At 42.4% G+C, this 23133-nt stretch overlaps 1 protein-coding gene across 1 annotated transcript in view; it reads left to right on the top strand.

Moving 5' to 3' along the window:
* Positions 1-15300, top strand: part of LCT (lactase) — a 110136-nt gene extending 94836 nt beyond the window's left edge. The window contains exons 16-17 of the mRNA XM_066577325.1: positions 1570-1806; positions 14089-15300. Of these exons, the coding sequence (XP_066433422.1) occupies positions 1570-1806; positions 14089-14321 (470 nt within the window). The 3' untranslated portion in view covers positions 14322-15300. The remainder of the gene's footprint in view (positions 1-1569; positions 1807-14088) is intronic.
* The last annotated feature ends 7833 nt before the right edge of the window (positions 15301-23133 follow it).

Raw genomic sequence — 23133 nt, 5'->3', positions numbered from 1 at the left:
CTGTCCCTCTTTCTCCTCTGTTCTTTGTGGGTAGAGTCATTTCTTGCTGTACCTCTTTCTCCTCTGTTCTTTGTGGGTAGAGTCATTTCTTGCTGTACCTCTTTCTCCTCTGCTCTTTGTGGGTAGAGTCATTTCTTGTTGTATCTCTTTCTCCTCTGCTCTTTGTGGGTAGAGTCATTTCTTGCTGGACCTCTTTCTCCTCTGCTCTTTGTGGGTAGAGTCATTTCTTGCTGTACCTCTTTCTCCTCTGTTCTTTGTGGGTAGAGTCATTTCTTGCTGTCCCTCTTTCTCCTCTGTTCTTTGTGGGTAGAGTCATTTCTTGCTGTACCTCTTTCTCCTCTGTTCTTTGTGGGTAGAGTCATTTCTTGCTGTACCTCTTTCTCCTCTGCTCTTTGTGGGTAGAGTCATTTCTTGTTGTATCTCTTTCTCCTCTGGTCTTTGTGGGTAGAGTCATTTCTTGCTGTACCTCTTTCTCCTCTGCTCTTTGTGGGTAGAGTCATTTCTTGCTGTACCTCTTTCTCCTCTGCTCTTTGTGGGTAGAGTCATTTCTTGCTGTACCTCTTTCTCCTCTGCTCTTTGTGGGCAGAGTCATTTCTTGCTGTACCTCTTTCTCCTCTGCTCTTTGTGGGTAGAGTCATTTCTTGCTGTACCTCTTTCTCCTCTGTTCTTTGTGGGTAGAGTCATTTCTTGCTGTACCTCTTTCTCCTCTGCTCTTTGTGGGTAGAGTCATTTCTTGCTGTATCTCTTTCTCCTCTGCTCTTTGTGGGTAGAGTCATTTCTTGTTGTATCTCTTTCTCCTCTGGTCTTTGTGGGTAGAGTCATTTCTTGCTGTACCTCTTTCTCCTCTGTTCTTTGTGGGTAGAGTCATTTCTTGCTGCACCTCTTTCTCCTCTGTTTTTTGTGGGTAGTCATTTCTTGCTGCACCTCTTTTTCCTCTACTCTGTTATTCTCTCCTGAAGACTTTGCACCTTTTCCTCCAGTAGGGACACAAGCTTTCATTTCTGGCCGGTTCTGTTTTGCTTTTCCTCTGGTCGGTCTGTAAACATATAGCATACGCTGCAGATCACCCTATGGCTCCTCCCCCTCCATATCATCAGTTGATATCCCTTCCAAACTTCTTAAAGTCAAGTATTGTAGTGTAGATATATAACCTGTAAAATACTACTAAGTGTACAACTTTGCACACCGTCAGGTGTACGGTCTGGCAATGTCCTCCAAGCAGCCAGACCCGGCAATCTTCCTGTTTCAGCTGGGGTTGTTTGGGCATCGCACCCCATACAGGTGCAGGTGACTTCGGCAGCATTGGGTCCAGAAGTAGTTTTCTTTTCCAGGCCCGTTCTGCGAGTCGAGGACACAAAAGTAGATTGATTTTTTTTTTTTTTAACAGGAAGGGTCATTTTTATTATTTGTATAAATTAACATAAATTTAAATATTTGCATATCGATTGGTCCCCATTACTGCACCTACTGTACTGTGTGAATTGATTATTAAATGCTGACAGAAATGATGGAATAGGCAGATTTTGGGCTAAACCAACTTAACGCAAGACCGTACTTCCATCTCAACAGCTGTCAAGTACGACGGGGTGGATCTACGTGGGTACACAGCTTGGTCCCTCATGGATAATTTAGAGTGGGCAGCAGGATACGCCGAGCGCTTTGGTTTGTATTACACCAACTACACAGATCCCAATCTGACTCGCATCCCCAAAGAGTCCACCAAGTACTACAAGCAACTCATTCAGTGCAACGGATTTCCAGACCCAAAAGATGGCCCTCACCCCTGCCTCCAGCCCGACCCTGAAGGTAAGGGAACGCCAGATTGTTGTGACTATAGGGGGAGGGGGAGACAGATAGTGAGAGATAAACGAGAGAGAGAGAGAGATAAACGAGAGAGAGATAAACGAGAGAGAGAGAGAGAGAGAGATAAACGAGAGAGAGAGAGAGATAAACGAGAGAGAGAGAGAGATAAACGAGAGAGAGAGAGAGATAAACGAGCGAGAGAGAGAGATAAACGAGCGAGAGAGAGAGATAAACGAGCGAGAGAGAGAGATAAACGAGCGAGAGAGAGATAAACGAGCGAGAGAGAGAGAGATAAACGAGAGAGAGAGAGATAAACGAGAGAGAGATAAACGAGAGAGAGAGATAAACGAGAGAGAGAGAGAGAGATAAACGAGAGAGAGAGAGAGAGATAAACGAGAGAGAGAGAGAGAGAGATAAACGAGAGAGAGAGAGAGAGATAAACGAGAGAGAGAGAGAGAGATAAACGAGAGAGAGAGAGAGATAAACGAGAGAGAGAGATAAACGAGAGAGAGAGAGATAAACGAGAGAGAGAGAGATAAACGAGAGAGAGAGAGAGAGATAAACGAGAGAGAGAGAGAGAGAGAGAGATAAACGAGAGAGAGAGAGAGAGAGAGATAAACGAGAGAGAGAGAGATAAACGAGAGAGAGAGAGAGAGATAAACGAGAGAGAGAGAGAGAGATAAACGAGAGAGAGAGAGAGAGATAAACGAGAGAGAGAGAGAGATAAACGAGAGAGAGAGAGAGAGATAAACGAGAGAGAGATAAACGAGAGAGAGAGATAAACGAGAGAGAGATAAACGAGAGAGAGATAAACGAGAGAGAGAGAGGGAGAGATAAACGAGAGAGAGAGATAAACGAGAGAGAGAGAGAGAGATAAACGAGAGAGATAAAGGAGAGAGAGAGAGAGAGATAAACGAGAGAGAGAGAGATAAACGAGAGAGAGAGAGAGAGATAAACGAGAGAGAGAGAGAGATAAACGAGAGAGAGAGAGATAAACGAGAGAGAGAGAGATAAACGAGAGAGAGAGAGAGAGAGAGAGAGATAAACGAGAGAGAGAGATAAACGAGAGAGAGAGATAAACGAGAGAGAGAGAGAGATAAACGAGAGAGAGAGAGAGATAAACGAGAGAGAGAGAGAGATAAACGAGAGAGAGAGAGAGAGAGATAAACGAGAGAGAGAGAGAGAGAGATAAACGAGAGAGAGAGATAAACGAGAGAGAGAGAGAGATAAACGAGAGAGAGAGAGAGAGATAAACGAGAGAGAGAGAGATAAACGAGAGAGAGATAAACGAGAGAGAGATAAACGAGAGAGAGATAAACGAGAGAGAGACAAACGAGAGAGAGACAAACGAGAGAGATAAACGAGAGAGAGAGAGAGAGATAAACGAGAGAGAGAGAGATAAACGAGAGAGAGAGAGAGAGAGAGAGATAAACGAGAGAGAGAGAGAGAGATAAACGAGAGAGAGATAAACGAGAGAGAGAGAGAGATAAACGAGAGAGAGAGAGAGATAAACGAGAGAGAGATAAACGAGAGAGAGAGAGATAAACGAGAGAGAGAGAGATAAACGAGAGAGAGAGATAAACGAGAGAGATAAACGAGAGAGAGAGAGAGAGATATAAACGAGAGAGAGAGAGAGATAAACGGGAGAGAGAAAGAGAGATAAACGAGAGAGAGAGAGAGAGATAAACGAGAGAGAGATAAACGAGAGAGAGAGAGAGATAAACGAGAGAGAGATAAACGAGAGAGAGATAAACGAGAGAGAGATAAACGAGAGAGAGAGATAAACGAGAGAGAGATAAACGAGAGAGAGAGATAAACGAGAGAGAGAGAGATAAACGAGAGAGAGAGAGATAAACGAGAGAGAGAGAGAAACGAGAGAGAGAGAAACGAGAGAGAGAGAGAGAGATAAACGAGAGAGAGAGAGAGAGAGAGATAAACGAGAGAGAGAGAGATAAACGAGAGAGAGAGAGAGATAAACGAGAGAGAGAGAGAAACGAGAGAGAGATAAACGAGAGAGAGAGAGAGATAAACGAGAGAGAGAGAGAAACGAGAGAGAGATAAACGAGAGAGAGAGAGAGAGAGATAAACGAGAGAGAGAGAGAGAGAGATAAACGAGAGAGAGAGAGATAAACGAGAGAGAGAGAGAGATAAACGAGAGAGAGAGAGAGAGATAAACGAGAGAGAGAGAGAGAGATAAACGAGAGAGAGATAAACGAGAGAGAGAGATAAACGAGAGAGAGAGATAAACGAGAGAGAGAGATAAACGAGAGAGAGAGAGATAAACAAGAGAGAGAGAGATAAACGAGAGAGAGAGAGAGATAAACGAGAGAGAGAGAGAGATAAACGAGAGAGAGAGAGAGATAAACGAGAGAGAGAGAGAGATAAACGAGAGAGAGAGAGAGATAAACGAGAGAGAGAGAGAGATAAACGAGAGAGAGAGAGAGATAAACGAGAGAGAGAGAGAGAGAGATAAACAAGAGAGAGAGAAACGAGAGAGAGAGAGAGAGATAAACGAGAGAGAGAGAGATAAACGAGAGAGAGAGAGATAAACGAGAGAGAGAGATAAACGAGAGAGAGATAAACGAGAGAGAGATATAAACGAGAGAGAGATATAAACGAGAGAGAGAGATATAAACGAGAGAGAGAGAGATAAACGAGAGAGAGAGATATAAACGAGAGAGAGAGATATAAACGAGAGAGAGATATAAACGAGAGAGAGAGATAAACGAGAGAGAGATATAAACGAGAGAGAGATATAAACGAGAGAGAGAGATATAAACGAGAGAGAGAGAGAGATATAAACGAGAGAGAGAGAGAGAGATAAACGAGAGAGAGAGAGAGATAAACGAGAGAGAGAGAGAGAGATAAACGAGAGAGAGAGAGATAAACGAGAGAGAGAGAGAGAGAGAGAGAAACGAGAGAGAGAGAGAGATAAACGAGAGAGAGAGAGAGATAAACGAGAGAGAGAGAGAGATAAACGAGAGAGTGAGAGATAAACGAGAGAGAGAGAGATAAACGAGAGAGAGAGATAAAAGAAAGAAAGAGAAGAAAGAAAGAGATAAAAGAGAGATAAGAGAGAGAGAGCTAAAAGAGAGAGAGCTAAAAGAAAGAGAGAGAGATAAAAGAAAGAGAGAGAGAGATAAGAGAAAGAGATAAAAGAAAGAGATAAAAGAGAGAGATAAAAGAGAGAGAAGGATTAAAGAGAGAGAGGGGGAGATAGAAGAGAAGAGAGAGAGGGAGAGAGGAAGAGAGAAAGGGAGAGAGAAGAGAGAGAGGGAGAGAGAAAGAGAGAGAGAAGAGAGAAAGAGAGAGAGAAGAGAGAGAGGGAGAGAGAAGAGAGAGAGAAAGGGAGATAGAAGAGAGAGAGAAAGGGAGATAGGAGAGAGAGATAGAAGAGAGAGAGATAGAAGAGAGAGAGATAGAAGAGAGAGATAGATAAAAGAGAGAGAGATAGATAAGAGACAGATAGAAGAGACAGAAAAAAGAGAGATAGAAGAGAGAAAAAAGAGAGATAGAAGAGAGAAAAAAGAGAGATAGAAGAGAGAAAAAAGAGAGATAGAAGAGAGAAAAAAGAGAGATAGAAGAGAGAAAAAAGAGAGATAGAAGAGAGAAAAAAGAGAGATAGAAGAGAGAAAAAAGAGAGATAGAAGAGAGAAAAAAGAGAGATAGAAGAGAGAAAAAAGAGAGATAGAGGAGAGAAAAAAGAGAGGAGAGAAAAAAGAGAGGGGAGAAAAAAGAGAGAGAGGAGAGAAAAAAGAGAGAGAGGAGAGAAAAAAGAGAGAGAGAAAAAAGAGAGAGAAGAAAAAGAGAGAGAGAGACAGAAGAGAGAGAGAGACAGAAGAGAGAGAGAGAGAGACAGAAGAGAGAGAGAGACAGAAGAGAGAGACAGAAGAGAGAGAGAGACAGAAGAGAGAGAGAGACAGAAGAGAGAGAAAGAAGAGAGAAAGACAGAAAGAAGAGAGAAAGATAGAAAGAAGAGAGTGAGATAGAAGAGTGAGATAGATAAAAGAGAGGGGAGAGAGAAGAGAGAGGGGAGAGAGAAGAGAGAGGGGAGAGAGAGGAGAGGGGAGAGAGAGGAGAGGAAGAGAAAGAGAGAGAGGAGAGAGAGAGATAGATAGAAGAGAGGAGAGAGAGAAGAGAGAGAAAAGAGTGAGATGGAAGAGAGTGAGATGGAAGAGAGTGAGATGGAAGAGAGTGAGATGGAAGAGAGTGAGATGGAAGAGAGTGAGATGGAAGAGAGTGAGATGGAAGAGAGTGAGATGGAAGAGAGAGAGATGGAAGAGAGAGAGATGGAAGAGAGAGAGATGGAAGAGAGAGAGATGGAAGAGAGAGAGATGGAAGAGAGAGAGATGGAAGAGAGAGATGGAAGAGAGAGAGATGGAAGAGAGAGAGATGGAAGAGAGAGAGATGGAAGAGAGAGAGCTAGATAGGAGAGAGAGAGCTAAATAGGAGAGAGAAGAGAGATAGAAAGAAGAGAGATAGAAGAGAGAGATAGATAAAAGAGGGTGAGATGGGAGAGAGTGAGAGAGATGGGAGAGAGTGAGAGAGATGGAAGAGAGTGAGAGAGATGGAAGAGAGTGAGAGAGATGGAAGAGAGTGAAAGATGGAAGAGAGTGAGAGATGGAAGAGAGTGAGAGATGGAAGAGAGAGAGATATGAGAGAGAGAGAAAGAGAGAGAGATATGAGATAGATAGATAGATTGGAGAGAGATAGATAGATAGATAGGAGAGAGATAGATAGATAGATAGGAGATAGATAGATAGATAGATAGATAGGAGATAGATAGATAGACAGATAGATAGATATGAGAGAGAGAGATAGAGAGACAGATATGAGATAGATAGATAGATAGATAGATAGGAGATCGATAGATAGATATAAGATAGGAGATAGATAGATAGAAGATCGATAGATATGAGATAGGAGATAGATAGATAAATAGGGGATAGATTAGATAGATGGGCAGAGAGATAGATATGAGATAGACAGACAGATAGATAGATAGGAGATAGATAGAGAGATAGATAGAGATATGAGAGAGAAAGATATGAGATAGATAGATAGATATGAGATAGATAGATAAATAGGGGATAGATTAGATAGATGGGCAGAGAGATAGATATGAGATAGACAGACAGATAGATAGGAGATAGATAGAGAGATAGATAGAGATATGAGAGAGAAAGATATGAGATAGATAGATATGAGATAGGAGATAAATAGATAGATATGAGATAGATAGATAGATAGATAGATAGATAGATAGATAGATAGATAAATAGGGGATAGATTAGATAGATAGGCAGAGAGATAGATATGAGATAGACAGACAGACAGATAGAGGGAGATAGATAGCAGAGAGAAAGCTATGAGATAGATAGATCGATAGAGAGATAGATATGAGATAGATAGATAGGAGATCGATAGATAGCTATGAGATAGGTGAACGATAGATAGATAGGAGATAGATAGATAGGGAATAGATTAGATAGATAGGCAGAGAGATAGATATGAGATAGATAGATAGATAGATAGATATGAGATAGACAGATAGATAGATAGATAGATAGATAGATAGATAGATAGGAGAGAGAAAGATATGAGATAGGAGATAGATAGATAGATAGATATGAGAGAGAAAGATATGAGATAGATAGATAGGAGATCGATAGATAGCTATGAGATAGGAGATAGATAGATAGGGGATAGATTAGATAGATAGGCAGAGAGATAGATATGAGATAGACAGACAGATAGATAGATAGAGGGAGATAGATAGATAGGAGAGCGAAAAATATGAGATAGGAGATAGATAGATCGATAGATAGATAGCTAGGAGAGAGAAAGATATGAGATAGATAGATAGGAGATCGATAGATAGAGAGACATGAGAGAAAGATATGAGATAGATAAATATGAGATAGAAGATCGATAGATAGATATGAGATAGGAGATAGATAGATAAATATGAGCTAGATAGATAGAAGATCGATAGATAGATATGAGATAGGAGTTAGATAGATAGGGGATAGATCAGATAGATTGATAGATCAATAGATATGAGATAGATAGAGAGATATGAGATAGATAGATAGGAGATGGATAGATATGAGAGACAGATAGATCGATAGATAGATATGAGAGATAGAGATAGATCGATAGATAGATATGAGAGATAGAGATAGATCGATAGATAGATCGATAGATAGATATGAGATAGGAGATAGATAGAGAGATATGAGAGAGAAAGATATGAGAGGGATAGATAGATAGGAGATCTATAGATAGGTATGAGATAGGAGATAGACAAATAAATAGAGAGAAATGAGAGAGAAAGATATGAGATAGATAGATAGACAGAAGATCGATAGATAGATGTGAGATAGGAGTTAGATAGATAAATATGAGCTAGCTAGATAGATATGAGATCGATAGATAGATATGAGATAGATAGATAGATAGGAGATAGATAGAGAGATATGAGATAGATAGATAGATAGGGGATAGATCAGATAGATTGATAGATCGATAGATAGATATGAGATAGAGAGATATGAGACAGATAGATAGGTAGAGAGATAGATAGATATAAGAGATAGAGATAGATAGGTAGATAGATATGAGAGATAGATAGATATGAGAGAGAAAGATATGAGATAGAGAGATAGAGAGATATGAGATAGATATGAGATAGGAGATAGATAGGAGATAGATAGATATGAGATAGGAGATAGAGAGATAGATAGGAGATAGATAGATAGAAGACCGATAAATAGATAGATATGAAATAAGAGATAGGAGATAGATAAATATGAGGTAGATAGATAGATAGATAGATAGGGGATAGATTAGATAGATAGATAGATAGGGGATAGATTAGATAGATAGATAGATAGGGGATAGATTAGATAGATAGATAGGGGATAGATTAGATAGATAGGTAGAGAGCTAGATAGATATGAGATAGATAGGAGAGAGAAAGATATGAGATAGATATGAGATAGGAGATAGATAGATCGATAGCTAGATAGATAGAGAGAGAGATAGATAGAAAGATATGAGAGAAAGATATGAGATAGATAGATAGATAGGAGATCGATAGATAGATATGAGATAGGAGATAGATAGATATGAGATAGGAGATAGATAGATATGAGATAGGATATAGATAAATATGAGATAAATAGACAGAAGATCGATAGATAGATAGATAGATAGATAGGAGAAAGATATGAGATAGTTATGAGATAGGAGATAGATAGATAGAGATAGATAGATAGAGAGATATGAGAGAGAAAGATATGAGATAGATAGATAGAAGATCGATAGATAGATATGAGATAGATAGATAGGAGATAGATAGAAAGATATGAGATAGATAGAAAGGAGATCGATAGATAGATATGAGATATGAGATAGGAGATAGATAGATATGAGATAAATAGATAGAAGATCGATAGATAGATAGATATGAGATAGGATATAGATGGATAGAGAGATATGAGATAGATAGATAGGAGATCGATAGATATGACATAGATAGATAGGAGATAGATAGAAGACCGATAAATAGATAGATATGAGATAAGAGATAGGAGATAGATAAATATGAGATAGATAGATAGATAGGGGATAGATTAGATAGATAGGTAGAGAGATAGATAGATAGATAGATAGATAGGAGAGAGAAAGATATGAGATAGGAGATAGATAGATCGATAGCTAGATAGATACAGAGAGAGACAGATAGAAAGATATGAGAGAGAGAGACAGATAGAAGGATATGAGATAGATAGATAGATAGATAGATAGATAGGAGATCGATAGAGAGATATGAGAGAGAAAGATATGAGATAGATAGAAGATAGATAGATAGGAGATAGGAGATAGGTAGATAGGAGATAAATAGATAGAAAGATATGAGATAGATAGAAGATCGATAGATAGATATGAGATAGGAGATAGATAGGAGATAGATTAGATAGATAGGTAGAGAGATCGATAGATAGGTATGAGATAGGAGATAGATCGATAGATAGATAAATATGAGATAAATAGATAGATCGATAGATAGATATGAGATAGGAGATAGATAGATAGATATGAGATCGATAGATAGATAGTATATAGATAAATATCTATCTATCTATCTCCTATCTCATATCTATCGATCTATCTCCTATCTCATATCTATCTATCGATCTGAGATAGGAGATAGATAGATAGATATGAGATAGATAGATATATCTCCTATCTCAGATCGATAGATAGATATGAGATAGGAGATAGATCGATAGATAGTATATAGATAGATATGAGATAGGAGATAGATCGATAGATAGTATATAGATAGATATGAGATAGGAGATAGATCGATAGATAGATATGAGATAGATAAATATCTATCTATCTATTTATCTCCTATCGATCTCATATCTATCTATCTATCTCATATTTATCTATCTATCGATCTATCTCCTATCTCATACCTATCTATCGATCTCTCTACCTATCTATCTAATCTATCCCCTATCTATCTCCTATCTCATATCTATCTATCTATCGATCTTCTATCTATCTCATATCTTTCTATCTCATATCTATCTATCTCATATCTATCTATCTCATATCTATCTATCTGAGATAGATAGATAGATAGATAGATAGAAGATCGATAGATAGATATGAGATAGGAGATAGATAGGGGATAGATTAGATAGATAGGTAGAGAGATAGATAGATAGGAGAGAGAAAGATATGAGATAGATATGAGATAGGAGATAGATAGATCGATAGCTAGATAGATACAGAGAGAGACAGATAGAAAGATATGAGAGAGAGAGACAGATAGAAGGATATGAGATAGATAGATAGATAGATAGATAGATAGGAGATCGATAGAGAGATATGAGAGAGAAAGATATGAGATAGATAGAAGATAGATAGATAGGAGATAGGAGATAGGTAGATAGGAGATAAATAGATAGAAAGATATGAGATAGATAGAAGATCGATAGATAGATATGAGATAGGAGATAGATAGGAGATAGATTAGATAGATAGGTAGAGAGATCGATAGATAGGTATGAGATAGGAGATAGATCGATAGATAGATAAATATGAGATAAATAGATAGATCGATAGATAGATATGAGATAGGAGATAGATAGATAGATATGAGATCGATAGATAGATAGTATATAGATAAATATCTATCTATCTATCTCCTATCTCATATCTATCGATCTATCTCCTATCTCATATCTATCTATCGATCTGAGATAGGAGATAGATAGATAGATATGAGATAGATAGATATATCTCCTATCTCAGATCGATAGATAGATATGAGATAGGAGATAGATCGATAGATAGTATATAGATAGATATGAGATAGGAGATAGATCGATAGATAGATATGAGATAGATAAATATCTATCTATCTATTTATCTCCTATCGATCTCATATCTATCTATCTATCTCATATTTATCTATCTATCGATCTATCTCCTATCTCATACCTATCTATCGATCTCTCTACCTATCTATCTAATCTATCCCCTATCTATCTCCTATCTCATATCTATCTATCTATCGATCTTCTATCTATCTCATATCTTTCTATCTCATATCTATCTATCTCATATCTATCTATCTCATATCTATCTATCTGAGATAGATAGATAGATAGATAGATAGATAGATAGAAGATCGATAGATAGATATGAGATAGGAGATAGATAGGGGATAGATTAGATAGATAGGTAGAGAGATAGATAGATAGGAGAGAGAAAGATATGAGATAGATATGAGATAGGAGATAGATAGAGAGATATGAGAGAGAAAGATATGAGATAGATAGAAGATAGATAGATAGATAGATATGAGATAGGAGATAGATAGGAGATAAATAGATAGAAAGATATGAGATAAATAGATAGATAGAAAGATATGAGATAGATAGATAGGAGATCGATAGATAGATATGAGATAGGAGATAGATAAATATGAGATAAATAGATAGAAGATCGATAGATCGATAGATATGAGATAGATAGATAGATATGAGATAGATAGATAGATATGAGATAGATAGATAGATCGATAGATATGAGATAGATAGATAGATCGATAGATATGAGATAGATAGATAGATCGATAGATATGAGATAGATCGATAGATATGAGATAGATAGATAGATATGAGATAGATAGATAGATATGAGATAGATAGATAGATATGAGATAGATAGATGGATAGATAGGGGGAGATAGATAGATAGATTGGAGAGAGAAAAATATGAGATAGTTATGAGATAGATAGATAGAGAGATATGAGAGAGATAGATAGATAGATAGAAGATCGATAGATATGAGATAGGAGATAGATAGATAGAGAGATATGAGAAAGATAGATAGATAGATAGATAGGAGATCGATAGATAGATATGAGATAGGAGATAGATAGATATGAGATAGGAGATAGATAGATATGAGATAGGAGATAGATAGATATGAGATAAATAGATAGAAGATCGATAGATAAATAGAAGATAGATAGATAGATAGATCGATAGGTATGAGATAGATAGATAGATCGATAGATAGATAACTAGATAGGGGGAGATAGATAGATAGGAGAGAGAAAAATATGAGATAGTTATGAGATAGATAGATAGATAGAGATAGATAGAGAGATATGAGAGAGAGAGATAGATAGATAGATAGAAGATCGATAGATATGAGATAGGAGATAGGTAGATAGATAGGAGAGAGAAAAATATGAGATAGTTATGAGATAGATAGATAGATAGAGATAGATAGAGAGATATGAGAAAGATAGATAGATAGATAGGAGATCGATAGATAGATAGATATGAGATGATAGATAGATAGATAGATAGATAGATAGATAGATAGGGGGAGATAGATAGATATGAGAGAGAAAGATATGAGATAGATAGATATGAGAGAGAAAAATATGAGATAGATAGATAGATAGAAGATCGATAGATAGATAAGAGATAGATAGATAGGGGATAGATTAGATAGATATGAAATAGATTAGATAGATAGATATGAAAGATAGATAGTTAGATAGATAGAGAAATATGAGAGAGATAGATAGATAGATATTGGTATATCTTTCTTCTTAATGAGTAGCTCGCATATAACTGTTTAGCATGTTTCTGTTTTGCACTGGTATGTATTAAATGCAGGCTCACACTCCCACATAGCCTTTCCTGGTTAACAATGCTATCAGCACTACCTCCGGATAAGACCGCACAACGATTTTTACGTTGGACTAACTTTAACGATCAGCTAGCAGTGCACGAAAAGTGCATGATGGCCACGTGTTTAGACGCAACGATTATCGCTCAAACGATTGCTTTTTAGCAATTTTTGAGCGATCATTGCTCCGTGTAAATGGGCCTTTAGGAGTGTCCTGAGATAGCGGGGTCTGACCCCTCCTTTCGAAGAAGAGCTATTTGTAGAGATGAGCAAGTGTACTCGCTAAGGCAAATTACTTGAGCGAGTAGTGCCTTATGCGAGTACCTGCCCGCTCGTCTCAAAAGATTTGGGTGCCGGCGGGGGGCGGGGAGCGGCGGGGAAGAGCGGGGAGGAACGGAGGGGAGATCACTCTCTCCCCCCTGCTCACTCCCGCAACTCACGGCTCTTCCCTGCCAGCACCCGAATCTTTAGAGACGAGCAGGCAGGTACTCGCATAAGGCACTACTCGCTCGAGTAATTCGTCTTAGCGAACACGCTCGCTCATCTCTAGCTATTAGAACAACGAATACAGAATGAGCCTATTCTTCCTCTTGAGTTTCGCTTCTTATGAATCACATGTTCTAGTAGCAGCATACACCTTAAGGCGTTAACATATGTTAATCATTAGAGTCATTACAAGCTGAGCCAATTGTGTAGATCTTGGCCGCCCTAACTTTGTTTATGTTGTAAAGTGTGTGTGTGTGTGTATATATATATGTGCGTCTGCCTTGTTGTAAAGTCAGAAGAGCCTCACTGTCGGATGATACTGGCTGTGTCAGTGATTTGTGCGCACATATACTTCTCACAATCTGGCCTAGGCAATGAAGCCTGCTATGGAATCCCTTTATGTTCACTGTGTTAGCAGGAGAATCTACAAAGTGCATCAGCCTGCAGTCGGCTATGTAGGTCCAAGCATTGCCTAGGCAGGGCACAACCGAGAAGTAACGCCTCCAGTGTTATACTTACTCCTTTATTCTGTACATAAGAAAATGTATTTCTCCCTCTGCATACAGGACCGTCATCGGCCCCTGCACCCAGCTCCACGCACAGCGGACCGTCATCGACCCCCAGCGACCCAGAGCCTGAAAGAGTTTCCTTCCTGGGAATGCAGATCTCCACCTCCGACGCAGCGGTCGCTTTGTACGTGGAGTTCGCGCTATTCATTGGTGCCATTTTAGGAATTGCTTTATTTGCGGTTCTGTACCATAAGCTGCAGAAGAAGCTGAAACTCGCACACTTGTTTTAGCTTGAGATGTAACAAATGATTGTGATCCTGTAGGGAGTGATCTATAAGGGATCTGTTAGAGAAGTGATATCATTCACCTGCTGGAGAATCCACTGTAACCTCATGGGATGAAACTGCAGTGAATACTTGGCCCAGTGTTCTTAAAGGGGTCGTCTGGTTAGAAATTTTTTTTTTTGTGTTTAAAGGCTGCGCAGGGGAGAGAATAAACCGTTTCCTCACTTGTCTTCGGCCCTCAAGAACCCAGCTAAGCCGCTCCTGCTGCCCTGTCGTCTTCTGCACCTGCGGACAGCCACCCCTAGTCAGGTGACTGCTAAGTCCAATTAGAGGCAGCAGCATCACCATCTGAACTCCTGGCATCAGCGCTCAGGCTGGCCACCATGATGCCAGGAGTTCACTGCAGTCTCTGATTGGCTGACTAGGTGACCACGGCAGCCAATTAGAGCCAATCTGACAGCTGTGCACAGACAGAGGATGATGGAGCAGTGGGAGTGGCTTAGTTGGGTCTTGAGGCAGCGAAAGGCAGGTGAGTATACAGTCTTTTTTAAAAACTTTTTTTTTCATTTTCTCACCAGCCCAACCATTAAAAAAAATAAAATAAATTAATAAAACCACAAGATCCCTTTAAAAACAGAGCTGGTCACCAGCCTGGAGCTGCTGCAGCCAGTGGCAGTGAGGGAATAGCAGTGGCAGCGCTCCACCTGTTGTATTTTAGCGGCTAACGTCCTCAGAACTTTTTAGAACTCAGTTATAAATTGTGTAATCAGAAAATGGGCTATTTTATAAATCACATGTGTTTACTTTTTTAGTTTTGGTGATTTTTCTTTTAACTTTACATCACATTCTGTATTTTTACAAAATCCTGTAGTTTTCACAGTGACCACTAGGCCTACTAATATTCTGATGTTACAGCTCACCTCCTCCCCTCCCTGTACAGACAGATTACACTGAGAGGAGTCACCTATATATAGATAACACAGGACCCACCATTCACAATAGTCACAGCACACCTCCTCCCCTCCCTGTACAGACAGATTACACTGAGAGGAGACACCTATATATAGATAACACAGGACCCACCATTCACAATAGTTACAGCTCACCTCCTCCCCTCCCTGTACAGGCAGGATTACACTGAGAGGTGACACCTATATATAGATAACACAGGACCCACCATTCACAATAGTCACAGCTAACCTCCCCCCCCTCCCTGTACAGACAGGATTACACTGAGAGGAGACACCTATATATAGATAACACAGGACCCACCATTCACAATAGTCACAGCTCACCTCCTCCCCTCCCTGTACAGACAGGATTACACTGAGAGGAGACACCTGTATATAGATAACACAGGAGCCACCATTAACAATAGTCACAGCTCACCTCCCCCCTCCCTGTACAGGCAGGATTACACTGAGAGGTGACACCTACATATAGATAACACAGGACCCACCATTCACAATAGTCACAGCTCACCTCCTCCCCTCCCTGTACAGGCAGGATTACACTGAGAGGACACACCTATATATAGATAACACAGGACCCACCATTCACAATAGTCATAGCTCACCTCCTCCCCTCCCTGTACAGACAGGATTACACTGAGAGGAGACACCCATACATAGATAACACAGGACCCACCATTCACAATAGTCACAGCTTACCTCCTCCCCTCCCTGTACAGATAGGATTACACTGAGAGGTGACACCTATATATAGATAACACAGGACCCACCATTCACAATAGTCACAGCTCACCCCCCCCCCTCCCTGCACAGGCAGGATTACACTGAGACACCTATATATAGATAACACAGGACCCACCATTCACAACAGTCATAGCTCACCTCCTCCACCTCCCTGTACAGACAGGAATACACTGCGAGGAGACACCTATAATATAGATAACAGAGGATCCACCATTCACAATAGTCACAGCTCACCTCCTCCCCTCCGTATACAGACAGGAGGAGACACCTATATATAGGTAACACAGAAGCCACCATTCACAATAGTCACAGCTCACCTCCTCCCTGTGCAGGTCACACCTAGAACAGTCCCCCATACAAGCCAATTGGTCTCCTCCTGTACATTGTGTGAATGGCCTACGAAGCTGCTGTAAGTCATATCTGTCACTTCTGTTAAATGCAGCTCATGTAGGTAACACAATAACAAATTCCACAATCAGAGAATTATTATATTTTTCCTTTTTATTTTCTATCTGGTTTTAATAAGAAAAATAAATTGGGGTTAATTTACATGCTGATTAAAGGGACAGTATCACCAGACGGTCTGGTGGGCGGTTCAGACATCTCTTCTGTTCACAGTGCATTCCGATTCGTGGTCAGTCTGTGGTCATGGGACATGGATAGTGTTTCTTGTGTCATGCAGTCCTGCCCAAATCTGCACTAAGCCATGGGCAAACGCATAAGGAGCCTTTGGTTCTATCGTGGGCAGAAACAGCTTGCTCTTCTGCACATGCACCATTCTTTGATGCAGATTTGGATAGTACAGTGTATGACATAGAAGATGTCATCAAACAGAACAACCTCCTCCTCCCACACTGCAGCATATACTTGCAGCAGCATCAGCAATGCTGCAAGCAATCACAAGGCCACTATTAGCTAGTATGTTCCCTCGGAACATACATACAGAGCTTGTCACTCCATTTGGGTACAATAACCCGTTGTTTTAGTCATGTGCTCCTGTAGCTGGCAGCAGCAGGGAGAGAGTAAAGGGCTGAAGTAAGTAATCTCCTACTCTTCTCTATACTGAAATGAATGTAGGGTGGAGCCTGCAAGTGGATGAAGTTAACAAACAGTAGAAAGCACAAGTACCTCGGATACAGAGGTCTATCGCCCTAAGGATTTTTAAATAGGCCAACTGTCTGTTCTTTAAAAAAATGAACAAAAGAAGTTCTAACCCAGAAGGAGACTTCAGGGGGTTTTTATTATTATTTTGAAAAAAAAACAAAAAAAAAACGCAATTTTGAGCCAAAGTCAGGAGTGGATATGATGGGAAATAGAAACGGAGGAGCTGCTGTATCCTCCTCCTGGAGCCACCCCAAGAAGCGGCATACAAACTAACGGTTCCTCAGCTTATTTCAGAGTGATCCGCCATCTACATGCGGAGTAAGATTGTATCTGGCCATTATAGGACTTGGATGCTGCAGGCTGTAGATCTAATTCCCAGTTCTCTCAGGAGTGATGGGATGTCATCATCTACAGACCTTGCAGAGAGATGTAGGTTCTGCGCTCTGATGGTACAATCTGCACTGCAAGGAATGACTTTCATCGTGACACTGCAGCATTTCTGAAACAAGTAGAGCCCACGTGGCTCTGAAGAGCTGCACACGACTATCCCCCACTATAGACTGTAAGTGAATGAGGTTTGTTAGAACTCTGATGCCTTACACCGTAATGTACATTGCTGCGAAATTGTGTGTGAACTCACCCTGTCTGTAACACACAGACATATCATGTAGGACACTAGAGAAGCACTGAGCAGTGGAGAGCAGAATAGAGATAATGATGAGTGATATACTGCTCATATCACCACTATGAAGTCTATGAAAGCGGAGGGGAGGAAGGTGTAACAGCAGAGACAATTAGCAGAACTCAACCTACTCCTACACTTCCTGTTCTCTATCGTGTCAACTCAAGTAGAGGTCCGTTTCCACCAAATGATTTATCGTTTGAACAAGCTAATGATGTCAGGGTTCGCCCGGGCAGCCCGTTTATAGCGGCAGATACATTGTTGGCTTATTCACATCCGCTGTATAAGTCCGACCGACTGATCGTTGGCTCGTTCACTTATCGTTTGGTTTAGACACTGATGATTTTTAATGACTGCACAAAATGGCCAAACAAAAAGTGAGCGATTTAACGTTCGTTGACTGCGTTTGAACTGGTTTTTTTAACTGAGCGAAAAAGAACGATAATCTTTCAGTGTAAACAATATAAGGGCCCCGTTAGAAGGGCCCCAACAGAGATCATATCGCTTGACAACTGGCAGTGGACAGCAAGTCAGCAGGGAGACCCAACCAGCAGCACCTCCTGCATTGTCGCTGGTTGTCACATAAGTACAAGAAGCTCCAGCGAAGAGCCGTCTCCGCAAGAAGGGGCCCGGGGCCCCAGAACCCTTGAGATATAAGGGCGCCTTCCCCGGGGGCAGAACGCTCCGCTGCCAGCGGCCGCAGCTTTGAATTGGCAGAATTCTTGCAGCAATTCCAATCAATCATTTTCAGCTCCCCATCTGACCCCCCACTAGACCCGTGGAATCCTCCATCCCGTGTGGCAGTGCCCGCTGTGGCAGGAGTACTAGGATACATGCGGACGGCGCAGCCCTGAAGCAGTCTGACCTCTGTTAGTGCAGCTATTTTAGCCCTTCTTGGCCACATTTCCCGTCCGCAGAGTTGTTGTATCTGGTGGCGTCTGACCGCTCGGACAGGTTGCAGCTCTGATTTATGTTAGTTCCTGGAGTATATGATATCAAAGCTGAAGAGCCTGGGAGGCCACACCCCTGCTGCCTGGCCCCACCCACTGGTGAAGGCTGTAAAAAGGCCAAAAGTAGCAAATGATGGCGTGCACTATAACTTGTAACTTTGTACACCAGAATTTTGGCATATAAGACATCGTAAATATGCCCCATAATGTATGTTTCTATAGACCCTCCAATAATCCAGAACACCTGATAATCCGGCACTTTTTCTTTTTACCACTGAAATTGTCCATATGCTCTGAATTCCAAGTCGATGTTTCCATTACATAAAATTAAGGTTGGATGGGGGCCGTCTGTGGACAGCCATGGTCAGGTCTCTCCAGAAATGTCCCATTTGGTTCAGGGCTCTGGCAAGACCCCTCAAGGACATTCACAGAATTGTCCCCACTCCTGGGTTGTCTTGGCTGGGGTCTTAGGGTCATTGTCTTGTTGGAAGGTGACCCTTCTACCCAGTCTGAGGTCCCTTGTGCTCTGGATCAGGTTGTCATTATCTCTGTACTTTGCGCCATTCAGCTTTCCATCCACCCTGACCAGTCTCCCCTCCCCCAGCATGATGCTCCACCACCAGGCTTTACTATAGGGATGGTATTGGGCCAGTGATAAGCGGTGTCTGGTTTCCATCCACCCTGACCGGTCTACCCTCCCCCACATGATGCTCCACCACCCGGCTTCACTGTAGGGATGGTATTGGGCAGGTGATGAGCGGCGCCTGGTTTTCACCCACCCTGACCGGTCTCTCCTCTCTTAGCATGATGCTCCACTACCAGGTTTCACTGTAGGGATGGTATCGGGTCGGTGATGAGCGGCGCCTGGCTTCTACCCACCCTGACTGGTCTCCCCTCCCTCAGTATGATGCTCCATTACATGGCTTAACTGTAGGGATGGTATTGGGCGGTGATGAGCAGTATCTAGGTTCCATCCACCCTGACCGGTCTCCCTCCCCCAGCCTGATGCTCCTCTACCAGGCTTCACTGTAGGGATGGTATTGGGCCACTGTTGATGAGCAGGGCCTGGTTTCCATCCACACTTACCGGTCTCCCCTACCCTAGCATGATGCTCCACCACCAAGCTTCACTGTAGGGAAGGTATTGGGCAGGTGATAAGCGGTGCCTGGTTTCCATCCACCCTGACCAGTGTCTCCTATCCCAGCAGGATGCTCCAGGTTTCACTGTAGTGATGGTATTGGGTCGGTGATGAGCGGCACCTGGTTTCTACCTACCCTGACCGATCTCCCCTCCTCCAGCATGATGTTCCACCACCAGGCTTCACTGTATGGATGGTATTGGGTCGGTGATGAGCGGCACCTGGTTTCTACCTACCCTGACCGATCTCCCCTCCTCCAGCATGATGTTCCACCACCAGGCTTCACTGTATGGATGGTATTGGGCCAGTGATGATAGGCGACGCCTGGTTTCCATTCACCCTGACCGGTCTACCCTCCCCAAGCATGATGTTCCACCACCAGGCTTCACTGTATGGATGGTATTGGGCAGGTGATGAGCGGCACCTGGTTTCCATCCACCCTGACCGATCTCCCCTCCTCCAGCATGATGCTCCACCACCAGGCTTCACTGTAGGGATGGTATTGGGCAGGTGATGAGCGGTGCCTGGTTTGCATCCACCATGACCGGTCTCTCCTCACCCACATGATGCTTTACCAACCAGGCTTCACTGTAGGGATGGTATTCAGCTGGTGATGAGCAGCGCCTGGTTTCCCCCAGAGATCAAGCTCGGAGGCCAAGAAGTTCCATCTTGGTGTCAGAGCAAAGAATCTTATTCCTCACTGTCTGAGGGCCTTTAGGGTCTTTTTGGTAAGTCCAGGGGGCTTTCATGTGTCTTATTGGAGAGGCTTCTTTCTGGCTCCTCCACCATTAAGCCCAGATTGTTGGAGGCTGCAGCGATGGTTGACCTTCTGGTAGTTTCTCCCATCTACGCACAGCCTCTTTGGAGCTCAGCCAGAGTGATCACAGGGGTCTTGGTCTCTCCACTTACCAAGACCCTTCTCCCCCGTAGTTAAGGGGGAAGGGGGGGGGGGGGGAGTGGCGGCAGCTCTAGGAAGAGTCCTGGTTGTTCTGCCATGTAAGTATTATGGGAGCCGTTGGGCTCTTGGTCACCTCTCTCACTGAGACACTTCTCCCCCTTAGTTTGGGGGTCAGCGGCTCTAGGAAGAGTCTTGGTTTTTCTTCTATGTGTTATGGCAGCCGCCGGGCTCTTGGTCTCCTCTCTTACAAGACCCTTCTCCCGTTAGTTTGGTGGGTCGGCAGCTCTAGGAAGAGTCCCGGTTGTTCCTCCATGTAAGTATTATGGGACCGCTGGACTCTTGGTCTCCTCTCTTACAAGACCCTTCTCTGCCTTAGTTTGGTGGGTCAGCGGCTTTAGACAAGTCCTGGTTGTTCTTCCATCTAAGTATTATGGGGGCCGCTGGGCTTTTGGTCCCCTCTCCTACAAAACCCTTTTCTTCTTAGTTTTGGGTGGGTCGGTGGCTCTAGCAAGAGTCCTGGTTGTTCTTCCATGTAAGTATTATGGAGGCCGCTTGGTTCTTGGTCTCCTCTCTTACAAGACCCTTCTCCACCTTAGTTTGGGGGTTGGTGGCTCTAGGAAGAGTCCTGGTTGTTCCATGTATTATGGGGGCCGCTGGGCTCTTGGTCTCCTCTCTTACAAGACCCTTCTCCTCTTAGTTCAGGGGTTGGCATCTCTAGGAAGAGTCCTGGTTGTTCTTCCATGTAAGTATTATGGAGGCCGCTTGGTTCTTGGTCTCCTCTCTTACAAGACCCTTCTCCACCTTAGTTTGGGGGTTGGTGGCTCTAGGAAGAGTCCTGGTTGTTCCATGTATTATGGGGGCCGCTGGGCTCTTGGTCTCCTCTCTTACAAGACCCTTCTCCTCTTAGTTCAGGGGTCGGCAGCTCTAGGAAGAGTCCTGGTTGTTCTTCCATGTAAGTGTTATGGGGGCCGCTGGATTCTTGCTCTCCACTCTTACAAGACTCTCCTCCACCTTAGTTTGGGGATTGGTGGCTCTAGGAAGAGTCCTGGTTGTTCCATGTATTATGGGGGCCGCTGGGCTCTTGGTCTCCTCTCTTACAAGACCCTTCTTCCCCTTAGTTTGAGGGTCAGCGGCTCTAGGAAGAGTCCTGGTTGTTCTTCCATGTAAGTATTATGGGGGCTGCTGGGCTCTCGGGAACTTGCAGGGCAGCAGAGATGTTTTTGTAGCTTCTCCAGATCTGCGCCTCCACACAATCCTGTCCCTGAGTTCTACAGTTCTGTCCTCCTCATGGTTTGATTTTAGCTCCTATCTGCATTGTCAGTGGTGAGACCTTATATAGATAGGGAGGGAGGGAGGGAGGGAGGGAGGGAGGGGGGGGGGGGGGGGGTGTCTTATATCCAATAAGTTGAATTTACCCCAGGTGACTCCAACCAAGGTGTAGAAACATCTCAGAGATGATCCAGAGAGACGTGAGGCCCCCAGAGCTACAAGAGTCACCAGAGGGTGTGAATATTTATGTCACCGCAAAACAGGAGGTTTTCATTTTCAGGAATGTACACAGATTTCTCCGGTTCTGTTGTCACTTTATCATTATGGGGTCTGAGTGCGGAAGGAGGGGACACAAGGCCACAACATATAAATAAAAAGTTACGGGGACTTTCTTGACCAATTGTGTATCAGGCTAGAGTTATATGACGACTTTGGTTGAACTTCAACTCTCAGAAAATGCCAAGAAAAATTGGTGCAGCTGCTTTAGAGCCGCAGCCTTGCTCCTAACAGCCGAATCGCAGAGAGCGAGCAGCCGCAGGTAACTGTCCTTGTCGGCCGCGATGAAGAAGTGGTGTGTGATTCACAACCAAAAATCCAATCACTTTTCCTGCAAGCGCATGGACCGTCATTAGATGTGATGTTGCAGTAGGACACTGCGATCTATATACCACGCAGTCCAGTCGCTGTGTAGCCTTAGCCTAGAATGGGTTGTCCAGTTGTAAACTATTGATGGCCTACGCTCAGAATAGGTCATCAATAGTAGATTGGTGGGGGCTGGTGCACAGGACCCCAGGCAATAAGCTGCTATCTGGACCAGTATGCTGGTGCACTGAGCTTGTTTCTACAGGAAGCAGACACCGCCGTTCCCATTGCAGTGGCCAATCCTGGTATTGCAAGCAAAGTTTCCACTGACATGTGTAATACCAAGTTCGGCCACTGCAGTGGGAATGGAGCAGTCTGTTTCCTGCAAAATCAGTTCAGTGCAGAAGCCCACCAGCCCAGAAAACAGCTGATTTATGGTGGTCCCTGGTGACAGACCTCTACCGATCTACTATTGATGAC

The sequence above is a fragment of the Eleutherodactylus coqui genome, chromosome 8, assembly GCF_035609145.1.
Source record: "Eleutherodactylus coqui strain aEleCoq1 chromosome 8, aEleCoq1.hap1, whole genome shotgun sequence".
Classification (NCBI taxonomy): Eukaryota; Metazoa; Chordata; class Amphibia; order Anura; family Eleutherodactylidae; genus Eleutherodactylus; species Eleutherodactylus coqui.
This window is presented reverse-complemented; position numbering and strand designations above follow the sequence as displayed.